General features: G+C 39.1%; 1 protein-coding gene across 1 annotated transcript in view; it reads left to right on the forward strand.

Annotated features, from left to right (window-relative positions):
* LOC127846296 (low-density lipoprotein receptor-related protein 4-like) overlaps nt 1-26253 on the forward strand; it is a 121423-nt gene that overhangs the window by 67745 nt on the left and 27425 nt on the right. The window contains exons 17-25 of the mRNA XM_052377466.1: nt 1287-1495; nt 1819-2006; nt 2445-2661; nt 6521-6713; nt 15364-15495; nt 22931-23068; nt 23860-24012; nt 24638-24743; nt 25026-25188. Of these exons, the coding sequence (XP_052233426.1) occupies nt 1287-1495; nt 1819-2006; nt 2445-2661; nt 6521-6713; nt 15364-15495; nt 22931-23068; nt 23860-24012; nt 24638-24743; nt 25026-25188 (1499 nt within the window). The remainder of the gene's footprint in view (nt 1-1286; nt 1496-1818; nt 2007-2444; nt 2662-6520; nt 6714-15363; nt 15496-22930; nt 23069-23859; nt 24013-24637; nt 24744-25025; nt 25189-26253) is intronic.

Raw genomic sequence — 26253 nt, forward strand, 5'->3', positions numbered from 1 at the left:
TTTGAAAGTAGTGTGATATAAAGGCTGAAAGGTCGCGAAATTATGCAAAATTCACCTGTATAACATTCCAGCCACATTGGATCCACTACCAATGTTTTTAATACAACTCAGAAAGACAATAAGGATTGAAAACTTACTTATTGCCATTAGGAGTTGCATTTGAAATGTGTAAATCCTCCATTATTTCAAATAAGTTTTCAAGTCAGCGCCCATTGTAGCTTGAGAATATTTAAAGTTGTTATTTATGCACATATGCTCAAATATTGAACCTCACTGTTGTGGTTACACTGCACTATTGTTATTGTCTAAAAGGGAGCTGAATATATTAGGGGCTGAGCGCTTTAAATACTTAAAGGATATCCGAAACGGGTTTATTTCTTTCGGGCGGATGGACTTTTCGGAATTTTCCGAAACGAAGAGGTTCGTCGCTTACGTCATACAAAGGAAGCGTTCTGTATCACAAGTATCTCAAGTATCACAGCGCGGGATAGTATAAATGTGACGACACAGCGGGAACGCTAGCTTTTAACATAAGAACTTTCGGCCAAAAACATCTAAATCCATAACAGATCTACTATCACTTGGAACCCATTTAACAATAACATTTCAACGACAAGAAGAACACGGACTGGAGCATGGAAACGTAAATATCTGAATATTAATATAAATCGGGGACATTTGTAGATAGACGACTGCTTCTTAAATTTAAACATTAACTTTAATGATACGTTGATAGTCATTGTTACTTTATTTATTAACTTAATGCTCAAACAGTTTATTGTAAGATAAATTTTAGTAGTATTTAGTATTAATTTAGTAGTATTTTACTAACAACAAATATTAAGTACAAAATATAATAAAGTTTCGTTGATAATCAAATTAATCTCGTTCGTCTGTTGTGTGTACACCGAGACAGTTTGTCCCTCACTTAGAGTATCATATTAAGAAGATATTGCCGTCCGCATAGGTACGGATTCGCGTTACAGTATGTACATCTGCAGGGCGCAGGCTATTTTCGAGTAGCGTGTCTGTCAGCCATAGAGTTTGTTGTTATTGCTTTTTCTGTATGTGGCAAGATGTATGTTTCAACGTACAAAATTTAAACTTGCAGGAATTGTTCCTTTAGATATTAAGTTCAGCATGAGTGATTTCTATTTTCCCACATTAAAACTTACCAATTTTATTCTCTGGCTTTGTGCTGCATATAACTTCATTTTGTTTCATGTGGTATTCCTTTTCATTATTGTGACAATGTCTAGTTAAATACGGAGACATATCTTCTCCAGATATCAAGTCCTTCTTGCTCTTCACTACCCGCTCTGATGTAAGGAGGATAACTCTTGGCACTGAAGACCAGTCTGACGTAGTTATTCCCCTTAGTAAGACCATCAGCACGAACGCGGTGGATTTTGATGCTGACAATGATACCATCTTCTGGACAGACAGCGGAACCAACACAATCAGCGCCGCTAAATGGGATGGCACTGAGGAAAGAGTAAGGGAATTTAGTGTAGTTGTTTGAGCTGCTTTTTAAAAATAAAAAATCTAGTAACTAGAGTAGATAACAATGGATGCACAATACATTATGAACAAGTACCATGTAATGAATTATCCTTGTTATAGGTGATTAAGGTGATGTTTGGAAGATTTGATGTAAAAACTCTCCCTGATGTAGATGGCTGTTAGTGCCATTGGGGACACACCTTGGTGCCTTACAGAGGAATGGTCCAACATAGCTGCATTTATATTCTCTTCAGGTCTGCAAATGTGCACTGAGAATTATAATAGGTTTTGTGAAATGATCTCAACTTGTTGCAGGTGGTTGTGGGTTCCAGTGGTGACACCCCTACGGGTCTGGCAGTGGACTGGTCTACTCGTAAGCTCTACTGGACAGACACAGAGATGGGCCGCATAGAAGTGGCCAATCTGGACGGGTCCATGCGGGCCGTGCTCATCTGGTCAGGGCTAGGTCAGCCTCGGGACATTGTGGTGGACCCTATCTCTGGGTGAGTCCATTGGAGAACATATCACTTATTTCTCTTCTAAAAGCAATACAGGGTCCAGTATAAGGATTGTGAAAAGTTTTTACATTTTAATTAAAACCAATTTTAACATAACTGATAAAGAAACATAATTAAAAAAATATGCAACTATATCTGCATAAAATGTGTACAAAGTTTAAACCATGGTTGACTAGCAAAAACATAAGTAATTGTCTCAAGCTGTGTTCAATTCTGCAGCTCACATTAGACTTATCCAATTACATTATATATTATATCACAAGCTCAATCATAATTGTTTGGTATTCAGGCGACAAGTCTTTTTATAACAGAGGACTGTGAGTGGAAGTGCAAAGTATAATTATGGACCATATTTTTTTCTGTCAAAATATCTTCACTAGCATTTGTCACTGACTGTTAAAGCTTTTTCTTTGACCGTTTCAGATACATGTACTGGACAGACTGGCAGAAACCTCCACGAATCGAGCGTGCAGGAATGGACGGTCAGGGGCAGATGACCCTGATTTCCCGCAACCTGACCTACCCCAACGGGCTCACGATAGACTACAAGGGCAAAACAACCAGAATATTCTGGATAGATCCAGGTACTGAGGATCCGGGGTCCATAGAGTCCTGCAATTGGGATGGATCTGACAGAAAGGTATGGGATTACATGGGAAGGTAATCATCAAGCATTTAAAGCATGTATTTACCATCGTATTGAAACAAATTGAAATGAGAAAGGTTGATGAATAAAAAAACTTGAATGAAAGTTCATAAGACGTGATACTAAAAAATCAACAAAATTGAGTGTTTCATTAAGTTCTTAAATAATTTGTGTTTATGCTGTGAAAAAGTCATTTATGTTGTGATGTACAAAAGACATGAGAAATCTCTATTGTTATGTGCATATTTGTTCATGTAACAGATAATAAACAATCTTTAATTTAATTTATTTATAACATAGTTCATATATTTCATTTAACAACTTTCATTCATGTTCATGTGTTTTTGTAAAGATTGAGCAAACAAAATGTTTAGATTAAAATTGAAATACTTTGGTAATTTAAATTTTAATAGCTTAATTACGTTACCTGATATCATATGCTATTTACTCCGATAGGATCGTAATTTATCCGGAATTTTTCGTCCGAGGAATCCCACACTTTTCAGAAACCCGTCTAGTAGGACAGAGCGGTCACATTTAGTGCCGTGTAGCCGCACAACCAAAACGGGACAATACCCATAATGCACTCTTATTCCGGATGGCGATATACAAAGGCCGACATTTTGTTATAAACTTAATTGTTGCTTCTGTTTCGCTGGATTCTTCTGTTTAACAGAATAGAGAAGTTTTTGTATTGCGTTAAAACATTCTCCGTATATATATCCGTGTATTTCTGTATCGTTTTGTGTATTTGTTTGTTTGTTCAAGGCAAAGTATGCCTCAAACACGTGGCTCATGTGGACACACAAAGGCAGCATGGGACAACCATGGTAGCTGCCTGTCGTGTTCAGGATGTACCCAGGATAACTGCTGCCCTTTCTGTGAGCATTGGTCTGCTGATACCTGGGCCATTAAGCGTCGACCCTTCAAGAGTCGTGGACGCAACAAGAATAGTTCAGATCAAAGTAGGGAAAGTTCCGTGTGTCAGGACTTTTCACCACACGATCTTGACCATACTACACCAGTAGCTGCCAGGCATCGGTCCCTACCCCGTGACGAAACCGGACAAAATTTGCCCGGTCCGTTCATCGGGAATGACCATTTGAATGACTCGGCATCAGATCAACTTAGGAAAAGTTCCGTGTGTTGGGACTTTTCACCACACGATCTTGACCATATGCCACCAGTAGCTGCCAGGCATCGGTCCCTACCCCGTGACGAAACCGGAAAAATTTGCCCGGTCCGTTCATCGGGAATGACCAGTTGACCGGTCCGGAGACTTCACCGGTCACCGGTTAACATTGGCCGGTCCGGTCACTGACCGGTCCGGTCACCGGTCATGCTATGACTGGTCCGGTCACCGGTCATTGACCGGTCCGGTCACCGGTCATGCTGTGACTGGTCCGGTCACCGGTCATGCTGTGACCGGTCCGGTCACCGTTCATTGACCGGTCCAGTCACCGGTCATGTAATGACCGATCCGGTCACCGGGTTTCGTTCTGTGTCACAGACCGTTCCGGTCACTGTAGATGTTGACACTACCTTGTCAGTATTCCACAAAGGTAGACGCAGCCGCGTTTCTACTGTGAGTCACAGACGAAAACGTGTAGTGTCTGATGTTTCTGACTACTCCTCCACCTCGGGCTCGTCGTCGTATGACTCATCGTCTTCTTCAAATAGCCCTCATCATTACCGGAGGGGACGTCGTTCACGCTCACCGAGTGTTTCTCTGCGTAGATTGCCTCATAAAGAGCGATCACGCCAGCGCTCGGGGAGACGTTCGATCAGGAAACATCATTCCCGGAATTCATCATTCATCAGGAAGTGGCCAATCAGATATTCCTCACATTCGGTTATCCACTGGTCGACCTGTTTGCGACCAGAGACAACCACAGACTTCCTCTGTATGTGAGTCCAGTGTACGAACCAGCAGCGTGGGCGGTAGACGCGCTTTCGTTCGATTGGGATCAACTGGACGCTTACGCTTATCCCCCACCCATTCTAATTCCCCAAATCTTAGGGAAAATCAGGGTGAGCTCTTGCCGGATCCTCCTGATAGCCCCTTGGTGGCCCAGGAGATCCTGGTTCAACGACCTTCTCGGTCTCCTTTGCGAATTTCCCAGGGAACTCCCACACAGGTCAGATCTCCTATCCCAGAGAGGCAGACTTCACATGGATCCAGACATGTTCCACTTACACGTCTGGCCGTTATCAGGCAATCCCTGCAGAAGAAACGCTTTTCTGTCAGGGCTTCAACGCTCGTTGCCTCTGCAAGGAGAAAGTCCACCAGAGCAGTCTATGATGCTCGCTGGAAACTCTTCTCTAATTGGTGTGTTCGAGGGAAAATTGATCCCCTCAATCCCTCTGCTAGACGCATAGCGGATTTTCTAATCTATCTCTTTGATGATAAGAAACTTTCTCTTAGCTCCATCAAAGGATACAGATCTGTGCTTTCGCATACCTTGGCTTTTCGTAAGTCATCACAAGTCTGTGCTGACCCAGCCATTTCGGAACTGATCTGAGCCATGGAACTTAAACGTCCTGTGTCTCGTTCTCTTACCCCCAAATGGGATTTGGCTTGTGTTCTTGGATCGCTTATTAAAGCTCCCTATGAACCCCTTAATCAGGCTTCTTTACAGTTCCTAACCTGGAAGACCGTTTTCCTTCTTACCATGGCTTCATCCAAACGTAGAAGTGAAATTCATGCTCTTTCTATCGAAGAAAGCCATCTTCGTTTTGATTCCTCCGATGGCTCTGTCACCTTGTTGTGTCAGCCAGGATTCCTTGCTAAAAATCAACTCCCCTCTATGGCTTCTAAACCCTTCAAGGTCCCAAGTCTTTCTAGAACTTGTGGTTATGAAGATGAAGATAGACTCCTCTGCCCTGTCAGGTCTTTGAAGTTCTATCTTAGTAGAGTTAAGTCTATTCGAGGTTCTCGTAAGAGACTCTTCATTCCCTTAAAAGGGGGGGGGGCGATGTGTCTGCGGCTTCTATTTCCCGTTGGGTAGCCTCGACTATAAAAGGGCTTACTCTTCTCTTTCTTCAAGGGATTCATCCCTTTTTAAGATTAGACCGCATGAATTACGAGCAATGTCGGCTTTGTGGGCATATATTAATCATACCCCACTCTCTGACGTGCTTCAAGCTGCTTTCTGTAGGAATCAGACTACTTTTTCATCTTTTTATCTTCGTTCTCTTGAGTGCCAACAGGACAACTTGTATTTGTTGGGCCCCCTTGTGGTTGCACAAACGGTAGTATCTTCTACGGCATAGGTATATTACGCTTATCTGTGAATTAAGTTAATACCGTAATAACGAAGATTAGCTGAGAACCCGAGATATGGGTTCCGCTGTGATGGGGAGATTTTCACGAACCTTCCCGCCTCAGCTGCAAATTCAGCATATGATATCAGGTAACGTAATTAAGCTATTAAAACAAATTTTTCTAGTAAAATTCATTTTAATTAGTAATTACTTACCTGATATCAGTAAGTCCCACCTCCCACCCCGCTCTTTGTCTAATATTTCATATTTTTTATTGGAATAAGAGTGGATTCTGGGTAATGTCCCGTTTTGGTTGTGCGGCTACACGGCACAATGTGACCGCTCTGACCTACCTGACGGGTTTCTGAAAAGTGTGGGATTCCTCGGACGAAAAATTCCCGATAAATTACGATCCTATCGGAATAAGTAAGCATATGATATCAGGTAAGTAATTACTAATTAAAATGAATTTTACTAGAAAAATTTGTATTAAGTTAGGTAACTTAAGTGAAAATTTCACTAAAAATCTCCATAGTGCCCAGTGAAAGTCCAACAACCTGCAAATACACGTTTTACTTCTCGTTCACAGACGGTTGTCAGTATGAGCCTGTCCCACCCGCAGCCGTTTGGCTTCACCCTGTTTGGTGACTACATGTACTGGGCAGACTGGCTGCACAAGAAGATTGTGCGCTCGGACAGACAAGGGGACAACCAGGTCACCATTCAGGAAAACATGGGCAACGTTATGGACATCACTGTGTTCAATAGGGACAGGAGCGAGGGTATGTTAACATGTGTGAGCTTTAGTTTAGTAAAACAGATATATTTTAACTCTTATACTTCAAAATTCTGAAGCTAATTGAAGCGCTGTCAAGTCTTTTTCATGGGTAGAACTATTACTTGGTGTCTTCTGTGGGAAATCTGAAGAAGGCTGCCATAGCTTTAGTTTCAACATCTGTATTTAAGCTCAATTGCATCCATCTGCGAGCTTAGTTTGATGAGGGCTGATTTGAGGATGGCAGGTTTTATTTTTAGGCCAAGCAATTTAAGCAATAAGCTTTCTGTCTTGCTGGCTCAACTGAAGTTTAACTTTGCTTGAAGCTGTGTGCAGATTGGTCATGAAAGTATTTCTATGGACATCGCCTCGGTACCTGTGATTAAAGTAGGGCTGTTTTCGGTTACAAGGATTTTAACTGACCACTGTGCAGTTGAATGCAACATAAAATCCAAATTAGTAAAATGTCAGAAAATATTGTTATGTTAACTGCAGAATCTGCTTCAACGTATGGTTTGTTACAGATTGTACAAATTACAATATTAATTTGTTTTGTTAATTTTGAAAAAAAATCAAGAAATATTTTCTGGTAGTATATATGCCATTGTGATGTCTTTTACTTTTGTCTGATTTTCTCACCCTGAGTGTAAATATTGCTTCACAAATACCTCATAACTTGAATAGATCACTTTAATAATGAAGGACCAGTAACCCTTGTAAACCCAGTTTAGGGGTGGGTAACTATACCCCCACAAACGAAGTTGAGGGCGTAGATAGGAGTGAGCTTGTCTGTCGGTCAGTCGGTTCGTATTAAGTGTCCGCTCTCTAATTCAAGTAGTTTTCATCCGATCTTCACCAAACTTGGTCAGAAGTTGTATCTTCATGATGTCTAGGCCAAGTTTGAACATGGGCCTTGCATGTCGGGTCAAAAACTAGGTCACGGGGTCACTTAGTGCGTTTTAAACATTCAGCATGTTGTCCGCTCTCTTATTCAAGTAGTTTTCATCCGATCTTCACCAAACTTGGTGAGAAGTTGTATCTAGATGATCTTAAGGCCAGGTTCGAACATGGGTCTTGCCAGGTAAAAAAAACTTGGTCACGGGGTCACTTAGTGCATTTTAAACATTCAGCATTTTGTTCGCTCTCTAATTCAAGTAGTTTTCATCTGATCTTCACCAAACTTGGTCAGAAGTTGTATCTAGATGATCTTAAGGCCAAGTTAGAACATGGGCCTTGCCGGGTCAAAAACTAGGTCACCGGGTCACTTAGTACGTTTTACACATTGAGCATGGTGTCCGCTCTCTATTTCAAGTAGTTTAAATCCGATCTTCACCACACTTGGTCAGAAGTTGTAACTAGATTTTGTGTAGGTCAAGTTCGAACATGGGCCATGCCGGGTCAAAAACTAGGTCACGGGGTCACTTAGTGTGTTTTAATGTCATAAATACTGACCTGTTATCGTATGCGTATGCTTATACTTTCCAAGGGGAAATAACTCATCCGGAATTTTAACTGGGAATCCGCCACCTCAATACCGTAATACAGGCCAGGTTAAACATAGTGCAATGCAACCTAGCCAATAATCGGTAACCAACCCTCAATATTCTTTCCGGATCAACCAGGTGTATACGTGTCTTTTACGGCTCTGAATTAAAATATTGTTTTTCACTTGGTTGATTGGGGTTTTGAATAGATAAATTGTGTTATTTATCTTTTTATTTCTCATTCGGATTAATTTGTGTGGATTTAATGGATTTTGTTTCATTTGTAAAAGGTAAGCCATGCTTGTTTTTATCGAACAATGGTTTATTTCTACCATGCTGGGTGTTTTCAGGCGCGAACGACCACGTGCAAAACGTGCTCTTCTAATACATTGCTAGAACGTGCAAAGCATGTTCTTCTAATGTGTTACCAGATCGTGCAAAGCGTGTTCTTCTATTGACAGATTGTTTATCATTTGCCATTGTGTGCAATAATGATTTTAACGTTCCGTATGACAATCTAATTGATCGTCATTTTATTTTTCATCTGTTTTGAATTAAACTTTTGTTTAATTTATGATCTACGGCAGTATTATTATAATTTTCATTATGGTCAAATAATGATTTTATGTGCCGTATGATAATCTGGTCTGTGACCAGTTTATGGTTGAATATGCTTTGCTCTTGTTTTTCATATATTCGACTACATGATGGTCGCAGAAACAAGAGTGGATAAATACCCGGTGACTTTGCAAGATCATGGATGATAGTTGCAGTATCAGTCACCGGGTATCGGGCACGATCGCGACCGTACTATGCTAAGTCTCTTAGACAGTCAACATCAGACCATATGGCGACACCCGTCAGCCGGTCTTTGCCCGATGGCATTTGTCAAGGACATCGACCAATGCCGGACCATTTGGCATCTGCCATACGGTCATTATCCGGTGACAACACTGGTCATGATATGACCGGTACGTCACCGGGGACGTTGATCACGGACCTTTGATCGACGTCTGACCGGCTGGTCCGGTCACCGGTCATGTCACCGGTCCGGTCTGGTCATTGATCACCGGTCATGTCACCGGTCCGGTCATTGATCACCGGTCTGGTCACCGGTCATGTCACCGGTCCGGTCACCGGTCTGGTCATTGATCACCGGTCATGTCACCGGTCCGGTCATTGATCACCGGTCCGGTCATGTCACCGGTCACCGGTCATGTCACCGGTCCGGTCATTGATCACCGGTCTGGTCACCGGTCATGTCACCGGTCCCGGTCACCGGTCTGGTCATTGATCACCGGTCATGTCACCGGTCCGGTCATTGATCACCGGTCCGGTCATGTCACCGGTCACCGGTCATGTCACCGGTCCGGTCTGGTCATTGATCATCGGTCCGGTCACCGGTCATGTCACCGGTCCGGTCACCGGTCCGGTCATTGATCACCGGTCTGATCACTGGTCAACAGTCATCAGTTAGGCCTGCCACTGATAACACCAGTCACCGGTCAAGAAGAAGAACTCGGTCTTCTTCATTGAATTATTCTCCTATTCGTCGTCGAATACATCGTCTTCATCAAGGAGTAGACATCGGACACGCTCTTCTTCGTCGAGCAGTTCTCATCGTCGCGGCTCTCGTAAGCGATCACGTCGTCACTCACGGAGACGTTATTCTAGAAGATCTCGGTCTCATCGCAGCCGATCCACATCTCGACAGCGCAGCCGATCCAGATCTCGACATCGCAGGAAACGAGGACGTCGTCAACCTTCACGTAAACGCCAGCGGACTTCATTGTGCACAACAGGATAGTTATCGAACATACCTCTCCTTCATTGAGCAGTTCTCGGCGTTAATACGCTCGTAAGCGATCACTTCAATGCTCACGGAGACAATATTGTAGAAGACAATATTTCCAGCGTAGCCGAACAATATTTCGGCATCGCAGTTATATGGATGTCGCCACTTCTCACGTAGGCGTTAATGAACCTACTGGTCATATCGACGTTCTCCATTGTATTCCTTTAGGAATATCATGTCTCGATTCCACTTGTGATGGTTTTTCTTATGGCATCCACACATGTTGCAGTCACTGAGCCGTAGTTGTATACGAACACTAGTTCGGTTAACTTTCAGGCTTTGGGATAAGCTGTTCTTTTCTCCACTACGACTACAAGGGCACTTATGCCTATTAATACTGATAATCCACCGTTGTTTTCCGGTTAACATTATCAGATGACTTCGTGGATGGTCATTCTTCTGCACCAGATATTTCCATTCTGACGCAGTTATATTATACCGGTCCCGATCACCGGACATCGGTCACCATTCATTGGTCATATCACCGATCACTGATCACCGGTCAGAATAAGTGATGTCTCATCGCCATCGGATTGGATTTTTTTGGCACGATCTTCTTTTCCGAGCAGTGCTTGACATTGATATCAGACCATATGGATTCCACCATTTTTCGGTCTTTAACTGGTAACGTCACCGGTCATATTATGACTGGTCCGTTCACCTGGCTACAGTTACCGGTCATTGACCGGTCCGGTTCGGTCACCAGTTACCAATTACCGGTATTCCACTGTGTTTTCATCGGTAAATTTTTAGTATCACGGGTATCGTCTACATTACCTAGTTGTATACCCCTTGCTATGATTGTATTGAATACTATATTTTATGGATTCAACAATCTACATGACTTTTTGTGTTTTTCAATACTGATGTTCTACTGGCGACGGTTACCAAATCATGCTATATCTGTTATTTGTACTTCTATCTCAACCGGCTACATGCAGACTACTGGTCTTGCAGATAGATCTGAAGTGAGCTCGGAGACTAGCATTGAGGTCGAACATTACTATTTGACCTTTATTAATTTATGTTCGAGACCCGAAGGATGAATTGTTTTAACCGCCTTTACCTGTCGGCTACAGACTTTGCAGTCAATGTCACGGAACAGTTGGGACACATTAATGACGCTAGCAGGATAAGCAAGACGACATTTTGTATCGACTTCTGCTTTTCTATTGCTCCTACGACAGTGCATATTTTCAAGCTACTGGTATCAACAAGAGTTCTGATACATAGGATTGACCGCATAGCGGCTACAGTCTTGTAGATGGCTTAGGACCTATTGAACTCAGATCTTAGATCCTAGGATCTGGAGGGACCTCATCTTAAGGTTATTCTTCTATTACACTTCTGGCCATAACAGGCCGTCTTCCTATAACTGGTCGTATTTCTTTCGGAATTTGTCCCGGTTAGGAGTCTTGAAGTAAATGGATTAATCAAGTCAGAATTTAAGACTTCCATGCATTCTACCGGCAAGCGTGGACCCCCTTAAGGTTACTCCTAGGGTTTTCACCTTTTTCTGCCATCACACCTCCGATTCCGGAGGTACCACTGTCAATCATATTTCAGTACTTCGCAAATCGATGACTTCACGACCTGTATTATCCAGGATTTTAAAGGCGCCTGTTATTGGTTCAAGAAGAGGCTATATTCTGTAGATAGGTCATAAACTTATAAATGTTAAACACTGTCCTATTCTACCAATTTTCAAGTGTGTTTGGAGTGGGAAAGTGCGGCTCGCCGTGGTTTCTTTGCCCACCCATCCTTGACAAATGGTTCCGGTCACCGGTCGGTATTTACCGGTCCGGTCACCGGTCCTTCTGCTGAGACGTCTTTTCTTGCGTCCGTTTCAGCTTTATTTTTAAGTTAATTGTATTAATCTCGGGATTATTCAATGACACAGATTTCCATCTTTTTGTCATTATTTACCACTATTCAGTGGTGTCTAGACTAGAAGATTATCTTGGCAAGAATATAGTTTATTCTACCACAACCTTCCTTACATATTATACAGATGTGAGCAGAGAAAGTTATGGACGATCACATATAACAACGTATCTTGATTTTCTCAATTATGTGGTATCCTAATGAATATCACATGCACATCTACATCTTGAAAAGCGAAAATTCTTTTTAGCTGTTTTTCATTTACAACACATTTTTACGATTCCTTTGTGATGGTTTCAACTATCACACATCGGTCGTGGTTTACTTACAGACACGGAGGTGATCATATTATCACTCCTTGTAACTGGAAATCAGGAACTTATTCGTTCTTTGCAAGAACAACAAATTTTCTCTATCGTCTTACTCATACCAGGTCGTCTCAACGCCCTGTTGGACGTTTTCTCCTGCAGTTCTTTCTTTCGGATTATTTTTCCGTTGGGTTCAAATAATGTAATTGCGCATGCGCGGAAGTAAAGTTCATGGTGTACATAGTATATCAAAGAATGTTGTTTATCATCAAACGCTAGTAATTAGCGTTATGCGATCGTATATCGCAGTATATACCGGTATGCTGAACAACGTCATTAATGCAGTTCACAGAAATCGATCCAGCAGTGTGTGCGATTGTTATACATTCGTCCATTGACATAAACTGGAATATCTTGCCTTCTTGGTGAGTTTTTGCAATAACTGAGTTTTTGCCATAATTTCATGCAATATACTTAATGAACTATGGGATTATGGTTCTACGACCTTTTAAGTCTCCTGTACAATTATTTTCAGGAAACTTCTTCACAGGTTAAATATCATATCTCAGAGAGACAAATTTTTACTGATCCAAACATGTGCCACTACATGTCTGGCCATTAATAACTTTTAGTTATCTCTACAGAAGAACGTTTTTCTGTTAGAGTTTCAATCCTTGTTACTTGTGCAAGGATGATTCCATCAGAACTGTATAAAGGTTCTATGGAAATTCATTTTTTGACTGGGTATTCGAGAGCATAGTTATTACCTTAATCACTCTGCTAGATACATAGAGGTTTTTCTCATCTTTTTCTTGATGATAAGAAATTTTTTCTTTTCTTCATCAAAGGATAGAGATTATGCTTTCGTATACCTTGTTTTGTGCAAGTCATCGCAACTCTGTGCTGTCTTACCTATTTTGGAACTGATCCAAACTATGGAACGTCAACACTATGTTTTTCGTTCCTTTACCTTCTTAAGCAGTTTTGACTTGTGTTACATGTTGGGATGCTTAATGAGCTCCTATGAACCTTTTTCATCAGGCTTATTAACAGTTCCAATATAATTTTATGACGGTTTTCCTTCTTATTATGGCTTTTACCATACGGAGAAGTGAAATTAATGCTTTTTCTGTTGAATACGACCAATTCCAGTTGGATCTATTGTCGTTTCCACTTTGTTGTGTCAGCCAGGATTCCTTGCTTAATATCAAGTCTTCTATATGGCTTCTACCTTCAAGTTTCCAAGTTTTTCTTGAACTGGTAGTCATGAAGATGAGGATAAACTTCTTTGGGCAATCAGGGCTTTGAAGTTCTATCTCAGCAGTGTTAGTTGGAAGTCCATTCGAGGTTCTCAAAAGACACTCTTCATTTCCCCCAAAAAGGGGGGGGAGATGTGTCTGCGGCTTCTATTTCTCGGGGTTAGACCTCGACTAAGGAAAGTTACTCCTATCTAAGGATTCATTCCTTTTTAGGATCTGACCGCATGAATTAAGAGCTCTGTTTGTTTTGTGGGCATATGTTAATCACACCTCACTTTTTGACGTGCTCTAAGCTGTTTACTGGAGGAATCCGACCACCTTTGTCATCTTTTTATCTTCGTTTTCTGAAGTGCCAACAATACAATTTGTATATGTTTGGGCTTGTTGTGGTTTCACTAACGGTAGTGTCTTCTTTACGACATAGACATATTACTCTGTCCGAGAAGTCATAATTATTACCGTTTTAACGAAGATTACTTGATATCATTAGCTGATAACCCTGTTTATGGGTTCTACTGTGTTGGGAAAATATATACGAACCTTCCCACCGCAGCTGCAAAATCAGCATACGATAACAGGTCAGTATTTATGACATTAAAACAATTTTTTTAAATAAAATTCATTTTAATTATTGAATACTTACCTGTTATCGGTAAGTCCCACCTCCCACCCTGCTATTCGATTAATATTTTTGTATATATATTGAAAGAATATTGAGGGTTGGTTACCGATTTTTGGCTAGGTTGCATTGCACTATGTTTAACCTGGCCTGTATTACAGTATTGAGGTGGCGGATTCCCAGTTAAAATTCCGGATGAGTTATTTCCCCTTGGAAAGTATAAGCATACGCATACGATAACAGGTAAGTATTTAATAATTAAAATGAATTTTATTTAAAAAATTTGTTTTAAACCTCACCATGTTGTCCGCTCACTAATTCAAGTAGTTTTTATCCAATCTTCACCAAAATTGGTCAAAAGTTGTATGTCTAGGGCAAAATTGAATATGGGTCATGCCGGGTCAAAAACAAGGTCATGGGGTCACTTAGGGCGTTTTAAACATCACAATGTTGTCTGCTCTCTAATTCAAGTTGTTTTCATCCAGTCTTCATCAAACTTGGTCAGAAGTTGTATCTAGATGATGTCTAGTTCAAGTTTGAATATGGGTCATGCCGGGTCAAAAACTAGGTTACGGGGTCACTTAATAGGGCGTTTTAAACATCACAATGTTGTCCGCTCTCTAATTCAAGTAGTTTTCATCCAATCTTCACCAAACTTGGTCAGAAGTTGTATCTTGATGATGTCTAGTTCAAGTTTGAATATGGGTCATGCCGGGTCAAAAACTAGGTCATGGGGTATCTAAGTGCATTTTAAACCTCACCATGTTGTCCGCTCTCTAATTCAAGTAGTTTTCATCCAAACTTCACCAAACTTGGTCACAAGTTTTATCTAGATGATCTCTAGGACAAGTTTGACCATGGGCAATTCCAGGCCTAAAACTAGGTCATGGGGTCACTTAGTGCATTTTTTAATATTCAGCATGGTGTCAGCTCTCTAATTCAAGTAGTTTACATCCGATCTTCGCCAAACTTGGTCAGAAGTTTTATGGAGATGATCTTAAGGCCAAGTTAGAACATGGGCCTTTCTGGGTCAAAAACTAGGTCAAGGGGTCACTTAGTGCGTTTAAAAATTGAGCATGGTGTCCGCTGTTTTTTGTGAAGACGACATGCAAAATATTATGTGTCAATGCGACATGTGGGGGTATTCGTCACATCTGTGACAAAGATCTAGTTATCCTTGTCTTAGTTTTCCAAAATCACACCCCTGTGTGTGATTCAGCAGCCTTCAAAATGTCTTGTTTGATATAGTTGAGAGTATCTGCCAAGAGAACAACGGCCAGTGCAGTCACCTGTGTCTGCCAGCCCCCGTGCCTCGGGCTCACACTTGCATATGTCCCACAGGCGTGCTGCTGAAAAAAGATGGAAGAACCTGTAATACAGGTGGGATGTTTATATTGATGAGGTGATAGTAACTGGCCCTGTTTATTGCATGCCAATTAACTAGATATCACAACATCAACATTTAATTGACTGAATTGTCTGTCATCTACCATATTGTGGCTGTTTAAAATACAACATTCCTAAAAATTACAAAACACGCACTGGGCTTGAAGGGTTAATAAGGCATGTCAGACACTTCCACCCCTTGACACGTCGACCCCTTTGTGTTTTTTTTTAAAGATGACACTTCGACCCTTTTAGGACCCCTATTTTTTGAGACACTTTGACCCTTGTTCTTTATTTTTGAGACAATTTGACCCTTGTTAATTTTTTATATTTTTATATATTTAACATATTTATTTATTATTATTGAAACTGATTTTTGTGATGTTTGTTATACTTTATCATATGAAAATACTTTTTCAAAGGAGAGGGAATAGGTATAGTAGGGCTTTCGATAGGGTTTCATGAAATACTTTGAACATTTTTTAAATCACCTATAAAAATAATTATTTACTACAAACACATTTATTAGAATCTTATATGTTCAATGATCAATGAATAAAAACAAATGGTATTGTGATATCAATTTATTAAGGAAAAAGAAAACATAATAATATTGTGTGTGGAATATGATTAAAACACACTTTAATATATTGCTAAATAGTTCATTTTTACAATCATTTTATGATAGGTTTAATTTAAATATAGAATTAAATATTAAGAAACAAAGAAATATTTTTTTAATATTTGTCGTAGGAGTGATATTTTGCTTGTTTGAATACAACACAGTTACATACAGTCTTTGTTTGAAACCCTCAGTATGGCAACTTTTTTTTTAATGTTCCCTAAATACGTCCATAAATTTCACGACTCTTGTTAGGAACTCTTCGCAAACAATGTCGTGGTTGTCGTACTGGTCCCACAGATCCCCAAATCTCTGGTCCATTGATATATACACAGCCCTTCTGTTTCAAATTAGGGACTGCTGCGATACCAGCTGGTGATGAATGTTGACCGTTTTGGCCTCTTCCAGCAGAAGTGGTACCAAGACGTAAAACTGTAGGGATCCTTTCCCAGCCTTCTGGTTCAGTTTCCTGTGCCAGCCCTCCGTATCGTTGTTGGTGCGCACAGGCTGCCTGTACACAGACCACTCCTCTGTTGAAAAGAGTGGTGTCAACCCATGTGTGTTCCACATATTCAAAGAAATCACGTACATTCTCTGAACTTGTGTCCGCACGATCTTTCAGGCGTTGAAAAGCTCTCCCAATATCCCTGCCGGGAAGAAATGGCAAAGCAAGCAGCTTACTGATCAGCTGGTGCACAGTTGCACGTTCCCTGTACGTCCTGATGAGACCAAAGTCCTTCATATTTTTTATCACAGATTGGGACCAATGGAATGCGCAACCTTTCAGAACGGTTCCAAGGAATACCTGTCGAAGAGCCTGCCACACAGCTTGAAGTCCATACAGAAGCACTCAACGGCATAAGCTTCTGAGAGAATGTCGAGTACCTTCTTTAAAATGGCTATGTAGTCCTGTTTCCTGCGACCTGACATCAGAACGAACATTAGCAGAACCTGTTTCATCGACTCGCCCTCCGGTAGGAATGCATGAATTGACCAGAGTTTCTTGAAACGCTTTTTGACAACCCTGAATGTCCCGTCAAGGTACCACTTCCTGGCATTCTGTAGGAGTTGAAGTTGTTGGTGTGTGGCAAACATTAGATGTTGATTGTCGTCAACCTTCTACATACAAATTGGTAGTTCCATGGACATCACGGAGTTCCTCACGTTTTAGCTGTATATTAAAAAGATTGTAAGTTCATAACAAATTATATTGTATAATATGTATTATTATTATGACAATTATAGTTTTGTACAGACTCAACTAATTGTGTTGTGATAAACAGTTTTTAATTGTAAATAATATAAAGAACTGTGTAATTATAAATATGGGTATGTGACTCTAAAAAATTATACAAGAGAAGAAAAAACATACAAAAACCATTATGTTATATTTATATATAAAATCAGTCAACAGTATACATTATTTTACATACATCACGGCTTATCTCTACCTTCTGGCGCATCAGTGGGTCGGCTGGGTGATTGTGTGCCGTGGTTCCGCAGCTGAATATGTCGCCTTCTTTTCGAACAGACGAATAGCAGATCTGACCAGTACGCCGCTGGTTACATTCTATTGCACAGCCTTTTAAGTGGTCTTCTTAATGATGTAAGCAAATCCATCAGAAGACACAAATTTTTTACGTTTCTTGAGTGTACCCTCCTCAATGACTTTAAACTGGACACCAATGGGTTCCTCGACGACTGTGGTGGACATTGGAAGGTCTTCACCATTGATGGATGGTTCCGCAAATGCTGTAATGTTTGGAGGGTTGTCTCTGCTAACATCAAACAGACTTCTTTCTGCATCATTTGCAAGGTCAGCGGTACTATCGGCAGTACGATCAGTGGTACTATCGGCGGTACGACCAGCAGTAATATCTAGATGAAAGGTACCTGGAGGTGTATCTTCATTTGTTGAGGTTGTGTTGGTACTACCAGTGCTGAAGTCTAAGTTAAAGGTTATACTCGGTAGTGGCGGGAGTTCTGCACTAGCGTAAATCATGGTTGAGTGGGCAACACCTTCCATCTGTTCAGGCTGTTGATCAACCCCGCTGTCTTCCATCTCTGACTCCTTACATGCGTAGCACGTGAAGATGAGTTCTGTCTTCAGATTCATTGCCCGGTTGTTATCTCTCTTGGTAATACCTGTATTCAAAAATTCCATTTTTGTTCACCTGATATTTTGATAATTTTTTTAATAATATATGACAACTTAGATGTAGCTCTGAATGCCTAATGACTTAAAAATATTTTTGATTTTGTAATTGAAAATTCTGATAATAGATTTAAATTTGCTCTTTCATTTTTTAGAAGTTTGTTAATTGGAATACATACAAATAAAATTATAATAATGTATTGCATATTAATTAACTAATTAATTAACAGGAATGTAGAAAATATTTCACACATCTGAAGTTAGGAATTCAATAACATATTAAGGTCATATAAAAGCAAGACTTCATTTGGGTTTAAAAAAATATTAATCAATCAGTAATAAAAATACTGCATTATTTGTAAGGTCAGCTAACATACTAGCATACCTGTTCTGCATGTTCTGTGGATCCATCTTTCACAAACATCACATGTGATTGCTTCATCTATTTCAGTCACAAAAGCTGAACATTCTATGCACAAGTCTGAGTCAGACATTATAACAAAATTAATCAAAATAATTATAAATCACAATAATAAGTTCTAGAAATTTAAGATTTTTCTAATAACAGAAGTCAAGATGAAACTTTTTATAAGCAAGGCAAGTAAATTCATTTTATTTAAATAACCAATCAATTACATTCTTTCATAAGTTTTAAATTAACAGACAGGTGTCACTTTGGAATATACATCTGCACCAGATATGGAATATATGCATACATTCAATTAGATCTAATAGCCTGTCAATTATTACATTAATTTAATCAACAGATTATTTGAATGACATATGCCACACAATTTTTCAATTATACACAAGTTCATGTGCCATCGTGTCCCGATAAACCAGGTTTCATGAGATATGGAACAAACAGTACATTTTTGGCATGTATGGAATATACAGTAAGGCATCAATTAACAGCATGCCAAATTGTCAATTATTAAATTAACTAACCAACACATTATTTGGATGACAAATTAGGTGAAAATTTTCAATAGCAAAACGGCTTTAATTTTCATATCCGTAATAGCACACCACCCTCCATAATTATTGAAGATATTCAACATTAATATCTTAATACTTCTCATAACAACTGAAACATGTCATTCCTAGTACTATATTTGCAAACGCATTGTATGAAATATGTCCGTTGTTTACTTACTACCCCATCATTAATTGAGAAAATGACCAAAACATAAATAATTTAATTAAGAATATTCTGGTCATGTTGGTATTAAGGAAATAATGATGTCTAAATAGGCGTATATATTGATCTCTTTAGTGGTTATAAATATATAATTTCTAATGTAGTTTCTAAGTACATGTATTGCTGACTTTTGAATAGAATAATCACAGCCCAAAAGTACAAAATTAATTGCTAAATCAGTGTTTTGATTAAGGGGTCTAAGTGTCTTTATTGAAATAATCAGGGGTCTACGTGTCTTCAACAAAAATATTGAAAATAGGGGTTGAAGTGTCAAGTGGTCGAAGTGTCATTTAAAATGGGTAGGGGTCGAAGTGTCAAGGGGTCGAAGTGTCTTGCTACCTTAATAAGTAGGGCCAAATTGTAGTATTTTACGTAAACGAAATTAATACTATTGTACAGCTTTAGTGCCTAGCGTTTTTATGCCCCCCGGATGGAATGATTGGGGGTATTGTGTTTTTGGCCTGTCTGTCATTGTATGTGTCTGTCTGTGTGTCTGTCACAAAACTTTAACCTTGGTTATAACTTTTGCAATATTGAAGATAGCAACTTGATATTTGGCATGCATGTGTATCTCATGGAGCTGCACATTCTGAGTGGTGAAAAGTCAAAGTCAATGTCATCCTTCAAGGTCAAAGGTCAAATATATGCCTTCAAATAGGCGCAGTTGGGGGCATTGTGTTTCACAAACACAGATCTTGTTCATGAAATGTCAAGGGTCATCTGAATACAGAGTATAATGGACTTCCTGTTATGTAGTATCTGAATGTATCTGGATTGCAAAAACAAAGAAGGGAGGTGTGCATAGCTTATGTTGGATATTTATGTCTATTATACCTATGGTTATTTGTTTTTTAGCTTGACTATTATATATGAAATATATATATAGTGGAGCTATCTTACTCACCCCAGCGTCGGCGTGAGCGTCTGCGTTAGCGTGCAAATGTTAAAGTTTTCGTACTACCCCATTTATTTTCATTGTCCCTATATTGACATATTGCTTTCATATTTTGCATACTTGTTTACCAACATCACCCCAACCTATAAACAAGAGCAGACATCTCTATCAAGCATTTTGTCTTAATTATTGCCCCTTTTATACTTAGAATATGCATATTATTGATAAATCTATGTTAAAGTTTGCGTACTACCCCAAAGCAGACCACTGTGTCAAGCATTTTGACATAATTATGGCCCCTTTTACACTTAGATAATTGAACATTTTGCTTAAATTGCCATAACTTCTTTATTTATGATCACATTTTATTATTACTTTGACAAAACAACACTTACCTGAATATAACAATGGATTCCACCCAAACAATACCCCACGCCCCTACCCAGAATCCCTCCCCCCACCCAACCTCCTCCCACCCAAAAAAAAATTATTTCTTTTAAACATCATCTTATAAATTACCCCATCCCACATTATACCCCCCTCTCACCCCCCCCCTCCCTAACCCCCCCCCCCCCCCCAATTTTTTTTTTAATCATCATCTAATAAATTACCACACCCCACATTATACCCCCCTCTCACCCACCCCCAATCCCCCCACCCCACCCCACCCCACCCCCCCAAAAAAAATTTGTTTTCCTTTTTTTATTTTTGAAAGATTGTCTAATAAATTATTAAATATGAACAATTTTCCCATGATGGCTTACGTTATAATATCAAGCACTCGAATAGTCGAGCGCGCTGTCCTCTGACAGCTCTTGTTATCCCCCCAGTAGGGTGGCATATAGCATTTGAACTGTCTGACAGTCCGTCCGTCCGAAAACTTTAACATTGCCCATAACTTTTGCTTTATTGAAGATAGCAACTTGATATTTGGCATGCATGTGTATCTCATGGAGCTGCACATTCTGAGTGGTGAAAAGTCAAAGTCAATGTCATCCTTCAAGGTCAAAGGTCAAATATATGCCTTCAAATAGGCGCAGTTGGGGGCATTGTGTTTCACAAACACAGATCTTGTGCATGAAATGTCAAGGGTCATCTGAATACAGAGTATAATGGACTTCCTGTTATGTAGTATCTGAATGTATCTGGATTGCAAAAACAAAGAAGGGAGGTGTGCATAGCTTATGTTGGATATTTATGTCTATTATACCTATGGTTATTTGTTTTTTAGCTTGACTATTATATATGAAATATATATATATAGTGGAGCTATCTTACTCACCCCAGCGTCGGCGTGAGCGTCTGCGTTAGCGTGCAAATGTTAAAGTTTTCGTACTACCCCATTTATTTTCATTGTCCCTATATTGACATATTGCTTTCATATTTTGCATACTTGTTTACCAACATCACCCCAACCTATAAACAAGAGCAGACATCTCTATCAAGCATTTTGTCTTAATTATTGCCCCTTTTATACTTAGAATATGCATATTATTGATAAATCTATGTTAAAGTTTGCGTACTACCCCAAAGCAGACCACTGTGTCAAGCATTTTGACATAATTATGGCCCCTTTTACACTTAGATAATTGAACATTTTGCTTAAATTGCCATAACTTCTTTATTTATGATCACATTTTATTATTACTTTGACAAAACAACACTTACCTGAATATAACAATGGATTCCACCCAAACAATACCCCACGCCCCTACCCAGAATCCCTCCCCCCACCCAACCTCCTCCCACCCAAAAAAAAATTATTTCTTTTAAACATCATCTTATAAATTACCCCATCCCACATTATACCCCCCTCTCACCCCCCCCCCTCCCTAACCCCCCCCCCCCCCAATTTTTTTTTTTAATCATCATCTAATAAATTACCACACCCCACATTATACCCCCCTCTCACCCACCCCCAATCCCCCCACCCCACCCCACCCCACCCCCCCAAAAAAAATTGGTTTTCCTTTTTTTATTTTTGAAAGATTGTCTAATAAATTATTAAATATGAACAATTTTCCCATGATGGCTTACGTTATAATATCAAGCACTCGAATAGTCGAGCGCGCTGTCCTCTGACAGCTCTTGTTATCCCCCCAGTAGGGTGGCATATAGCATTTGAACTGTCTGACAGTCCGTCCGTCCAAAAACTTTAACATTGCCCATAACTTTTGCTTTATTGAAGATAGCAACTTGATATTTGGCATGCATGTGTATCTCATGGGCTGCATATTTTGAATGGTGAAAGGTCAAGGTCATCCTTTAAGGTCAAAGGTAAAAAAAATAATTCAAAGCGGCGCAGTAGGGGGGCATTGTGTTTCTGACAAACACATCTATTGTTTTAAATGTTAACATTGGTAATACTGATTTGTTGGCATGTTAAATTCCCATGAATTAAACAAAAAAGTAATTTCCACAAATAATAATGCTTTTGCAGCTTTATAATCTTAAGTTGTTTACCTTCTTTAAGTAAAAATGATTTGTATCTTTTCATATATGTATTCTTTCATACTTTTACCTTCTTCAAATGAATATGATATGTTGCTGTTGCAGATATGAGGAACTTCTTGATATTTGCAAAGCGAACTGACATTAGGAAGATATCACTGGATGTTGGCTACTATGCTGATGTGACTTTGCCGATATCCAACATGAAGAATGCCATCGCTATCAGCTTTGACAGGATAGAAGGTTAGATCACATGGAATGTTTACATGACCGGAGATCGGACCAATAGAATTGATGACATGTTAGAAGATAGTACAAAGATAATTGTTGATAGCATGGAAGGAAAGTTCAGTAGATTTGCTGAGAGAAAATTAGGTTAGATCAATAGAATTGCGGACAGCAAAGTAAGTTAGAGCAGCAGGATTGTAAATAGGAAAGTCTGTGTGTGTATTTGTGTATATTTGTGTGTTTGTGTGTATATTTGTGTGTTTTGTGTATATTTGTGTGTATTTGTGTGTATTGTGCACTTTATGAGGTCCTTCTGGGCCAGAGGCCGCATTATGTGACGCTCTGGAATGTGTCCCCGCATAACTACCTGATTTCCTTACTAGACGCACGAAAGTTGGGACTTATTTTGAATTATTAACTTGTTGAGAGGAACATATGCTACATTAATAGATTTGTCAACAGCAAAGTAGGTTAGATCAGTGGCATTGTTGAAATGAAAGTAGGTTAGACCTGTAGAAGTGTTGACAGTATAGAAGGTTAGTCCCGAAGAATTGTTGATATGATAAGGATTAGATCAGAGGAGCTGTATACAGGAAAGAAGGTTAACAAGTAGAATTGTAAACTTGATTGAAATTTTGACAAGTAGATTTGTACGGTAGGTCAGTATAGTCTTGATAGGAGAGTGGTCGTCATAGAATCCAGTTGCTTTACTATTAACTGACAAAAAATCTACATCGCAATATCTCGAGTCTCATTTTAAGGTAAATTTTCTAAGCCTATTCTATAAGACCAAATATTCTCCACAGAGAAAGTGTACTGGACTGATACAATTCTTGACCGCATTATGAGGGCAGATCTTAACGGGTCAAATGTGAAAGAAGTGATCCTGACCGGACTGGACACTCCTGATGGCATGGTAGTCGACGAAATCGGAAGAAAAATCTACTGGACTGACACAGGTATGTTGTTTTTGATGTTTGTAGGTCTTCTTTTCCTTACCCTTTACCACTTTGATACTTATTTGGATGCATGTGTAGTCCCTTAGAAAGTTAGATTCGATGAAAAACCTTTCTTTCTATATGCAATGTTAAAAGGTTTAATTACCAATCCTTAGATACCGATGAGCAACAAACAGCATACAACCTGAACTGACTGGGAGTTAATCTCATTTTGTTCTGGTTTTTATGCAGGTTGCAGAAGCCATTATTTGCTTCTGGGTGGGAAAGGGTTTAGCTTGGTTTGTAGAGATTTCACACATCACGCTAGGCTATTTGCAAAAATTGTAAGAGTTTATAAATGATGTGTACAATTTGTCACTATAGTTTTGCTTCTGCTGTTTTCATTCCAAAATGTGTTGATGTAGTTTACATGGTATTGTTTTATTGAAGTGCATGTCAAAGACTTAAAAGACATGTCAAAGCAAAAAAGTCGGAGAAGATGTTCCAAATAGCCTTCAGTTATAGTTTGGTACTCATGCTTCTCTACTTTTTGGACACGCAATTTAACATAGAAAGGATGTGTTTGGATGATGTTTTGCATTTGATACATTACTTTACGTTGCTATCTAGTCTTTTGTTATTTCAGGTCTGAATCATATTTCTGTATCTAATCTGGATGGAACAATGTCAAAGGTCATAATCTGGGAAGATCTGGATAAACCAAGGGCCATTACTCTGTTTTATGAAGAAAGGTAATACAATTTTTTTAAGTAGATCACAACATTTGTTTTAATTCATAAATATTCTTTTTAAGCTTTTTCTCAACTATAATTTGTTGTATTATTATAATCTAGGTTTAAAACTTATTTTTTAAATGAGATTAATATTTTTTAGAGACAGAATGGATCTACACAGAATAACAAGACTAATCAAATTCAAGAATTTTGACTGTAGATGAGCAACAAACTGTTGCTTAGTTTGTATCAACAACCATTAGTGTTGATTCTTTTCACATATCCAAACGCTAATTTTAGTTATCTTTTCTGGACGGACTGGGGCGATCTTCCGAAGATAGAGCGGTCCGAGTTGGACGGTAACGGACGACGGACCCTGATTTCAAGTAGTGTCATCTGGCCCAACGGACTCACTGTGGACAAAGAAGGCAAGAGGCTGTACTGGGCTGATGCAAAAACTGAGGTGAACATATTGACTTCTTTAGAGGGTTGTCCAAACATATTGAAGACACAAGATGAAAAAAATAGTAAATTATGAAATATTCATATTGTTACTGTCTTGGGTGGACTCATGGACTACATGGTTTTCCATGTAGATGAACCTGTCTTGGCAGAACCTTACTGAAGTAACTATGGTATTTAATAATGCTGCAACAATATACTGGTATATCGATATATATCGCAATACGCAATCCGGATATTGAATTGCGATATGATTTTTATCATACCGGTACGAAAATTCTACAAAAATTCATCCACATTTCATCCAGAAAAGCCATCCGAATTAATGATATCAAGGTAAACAAAACAATGTGTTTACTGTTGAGTAAAAATAAATTGTTGCGTAAAAATAGCATTCTAAAAAGTTTATTTTACGGAGTACAGTTGATACATGGGAGTCCGCAAGATCTGCTTTTGCATGTCATACTGTTAAATTTAAGATGAAGCTTATGGAAATACAAAAAATAACAACACAATTAATTGCATAATCAAAATGTAAATTGATGTTATTATAAACAGAAGTAATAATGATCAAAACAAATTTTAAGTAACAGCATTCTGATGAGTTACACGGCCGGCTTTTAAACATCCACAATCCTCTTTCCGGTTATTATTCTTCTTGTCAGCCTTTATAATAGTTCTCTAAATGGCAGACGAAAAGGTTATGTTCATGTAATTAAGTTGGTTTGGCCGGGTGATTAGCTCTCGAGTTATAATTCTGGTACAAGTTAGCAATAAATTGCAATATATTGCAATACGGATTTTTGTACTGACAATATATTGCAATACGGGTTTTGGCGTATTGTTGCAGCACTAGTATTTAACAAATCGGCTGTGTTATAGTCATATTATCTTATTTTTATTTTTTTAACTAAGTATGACAAATCACTTAAGTAAACACTTTGTCCTCTATTTATGTTGGTTTTAACAAATAAGAATAACTAAAATACATAATATATATAGCTTTTTTTTACAGTATAACTGGGTATTCACAATTTTTTTCATTTTAACATAAAGACAGTATTCT

This window comes from Dreissena polymorpha, chromosome 1, assembly GCF_020536995.1.
Source record: "Dreissena polymorpha isolate Duluth1 chromosome 1, UMN_Dpol_1.0, whole genome shotgun sequence".
Lineage (NCBI taxonomy): Eukaryota > Metazoa > Mollusca > Bivalvia > Myida > Dreissenidae > Dreissena > Dreissena polymorpha.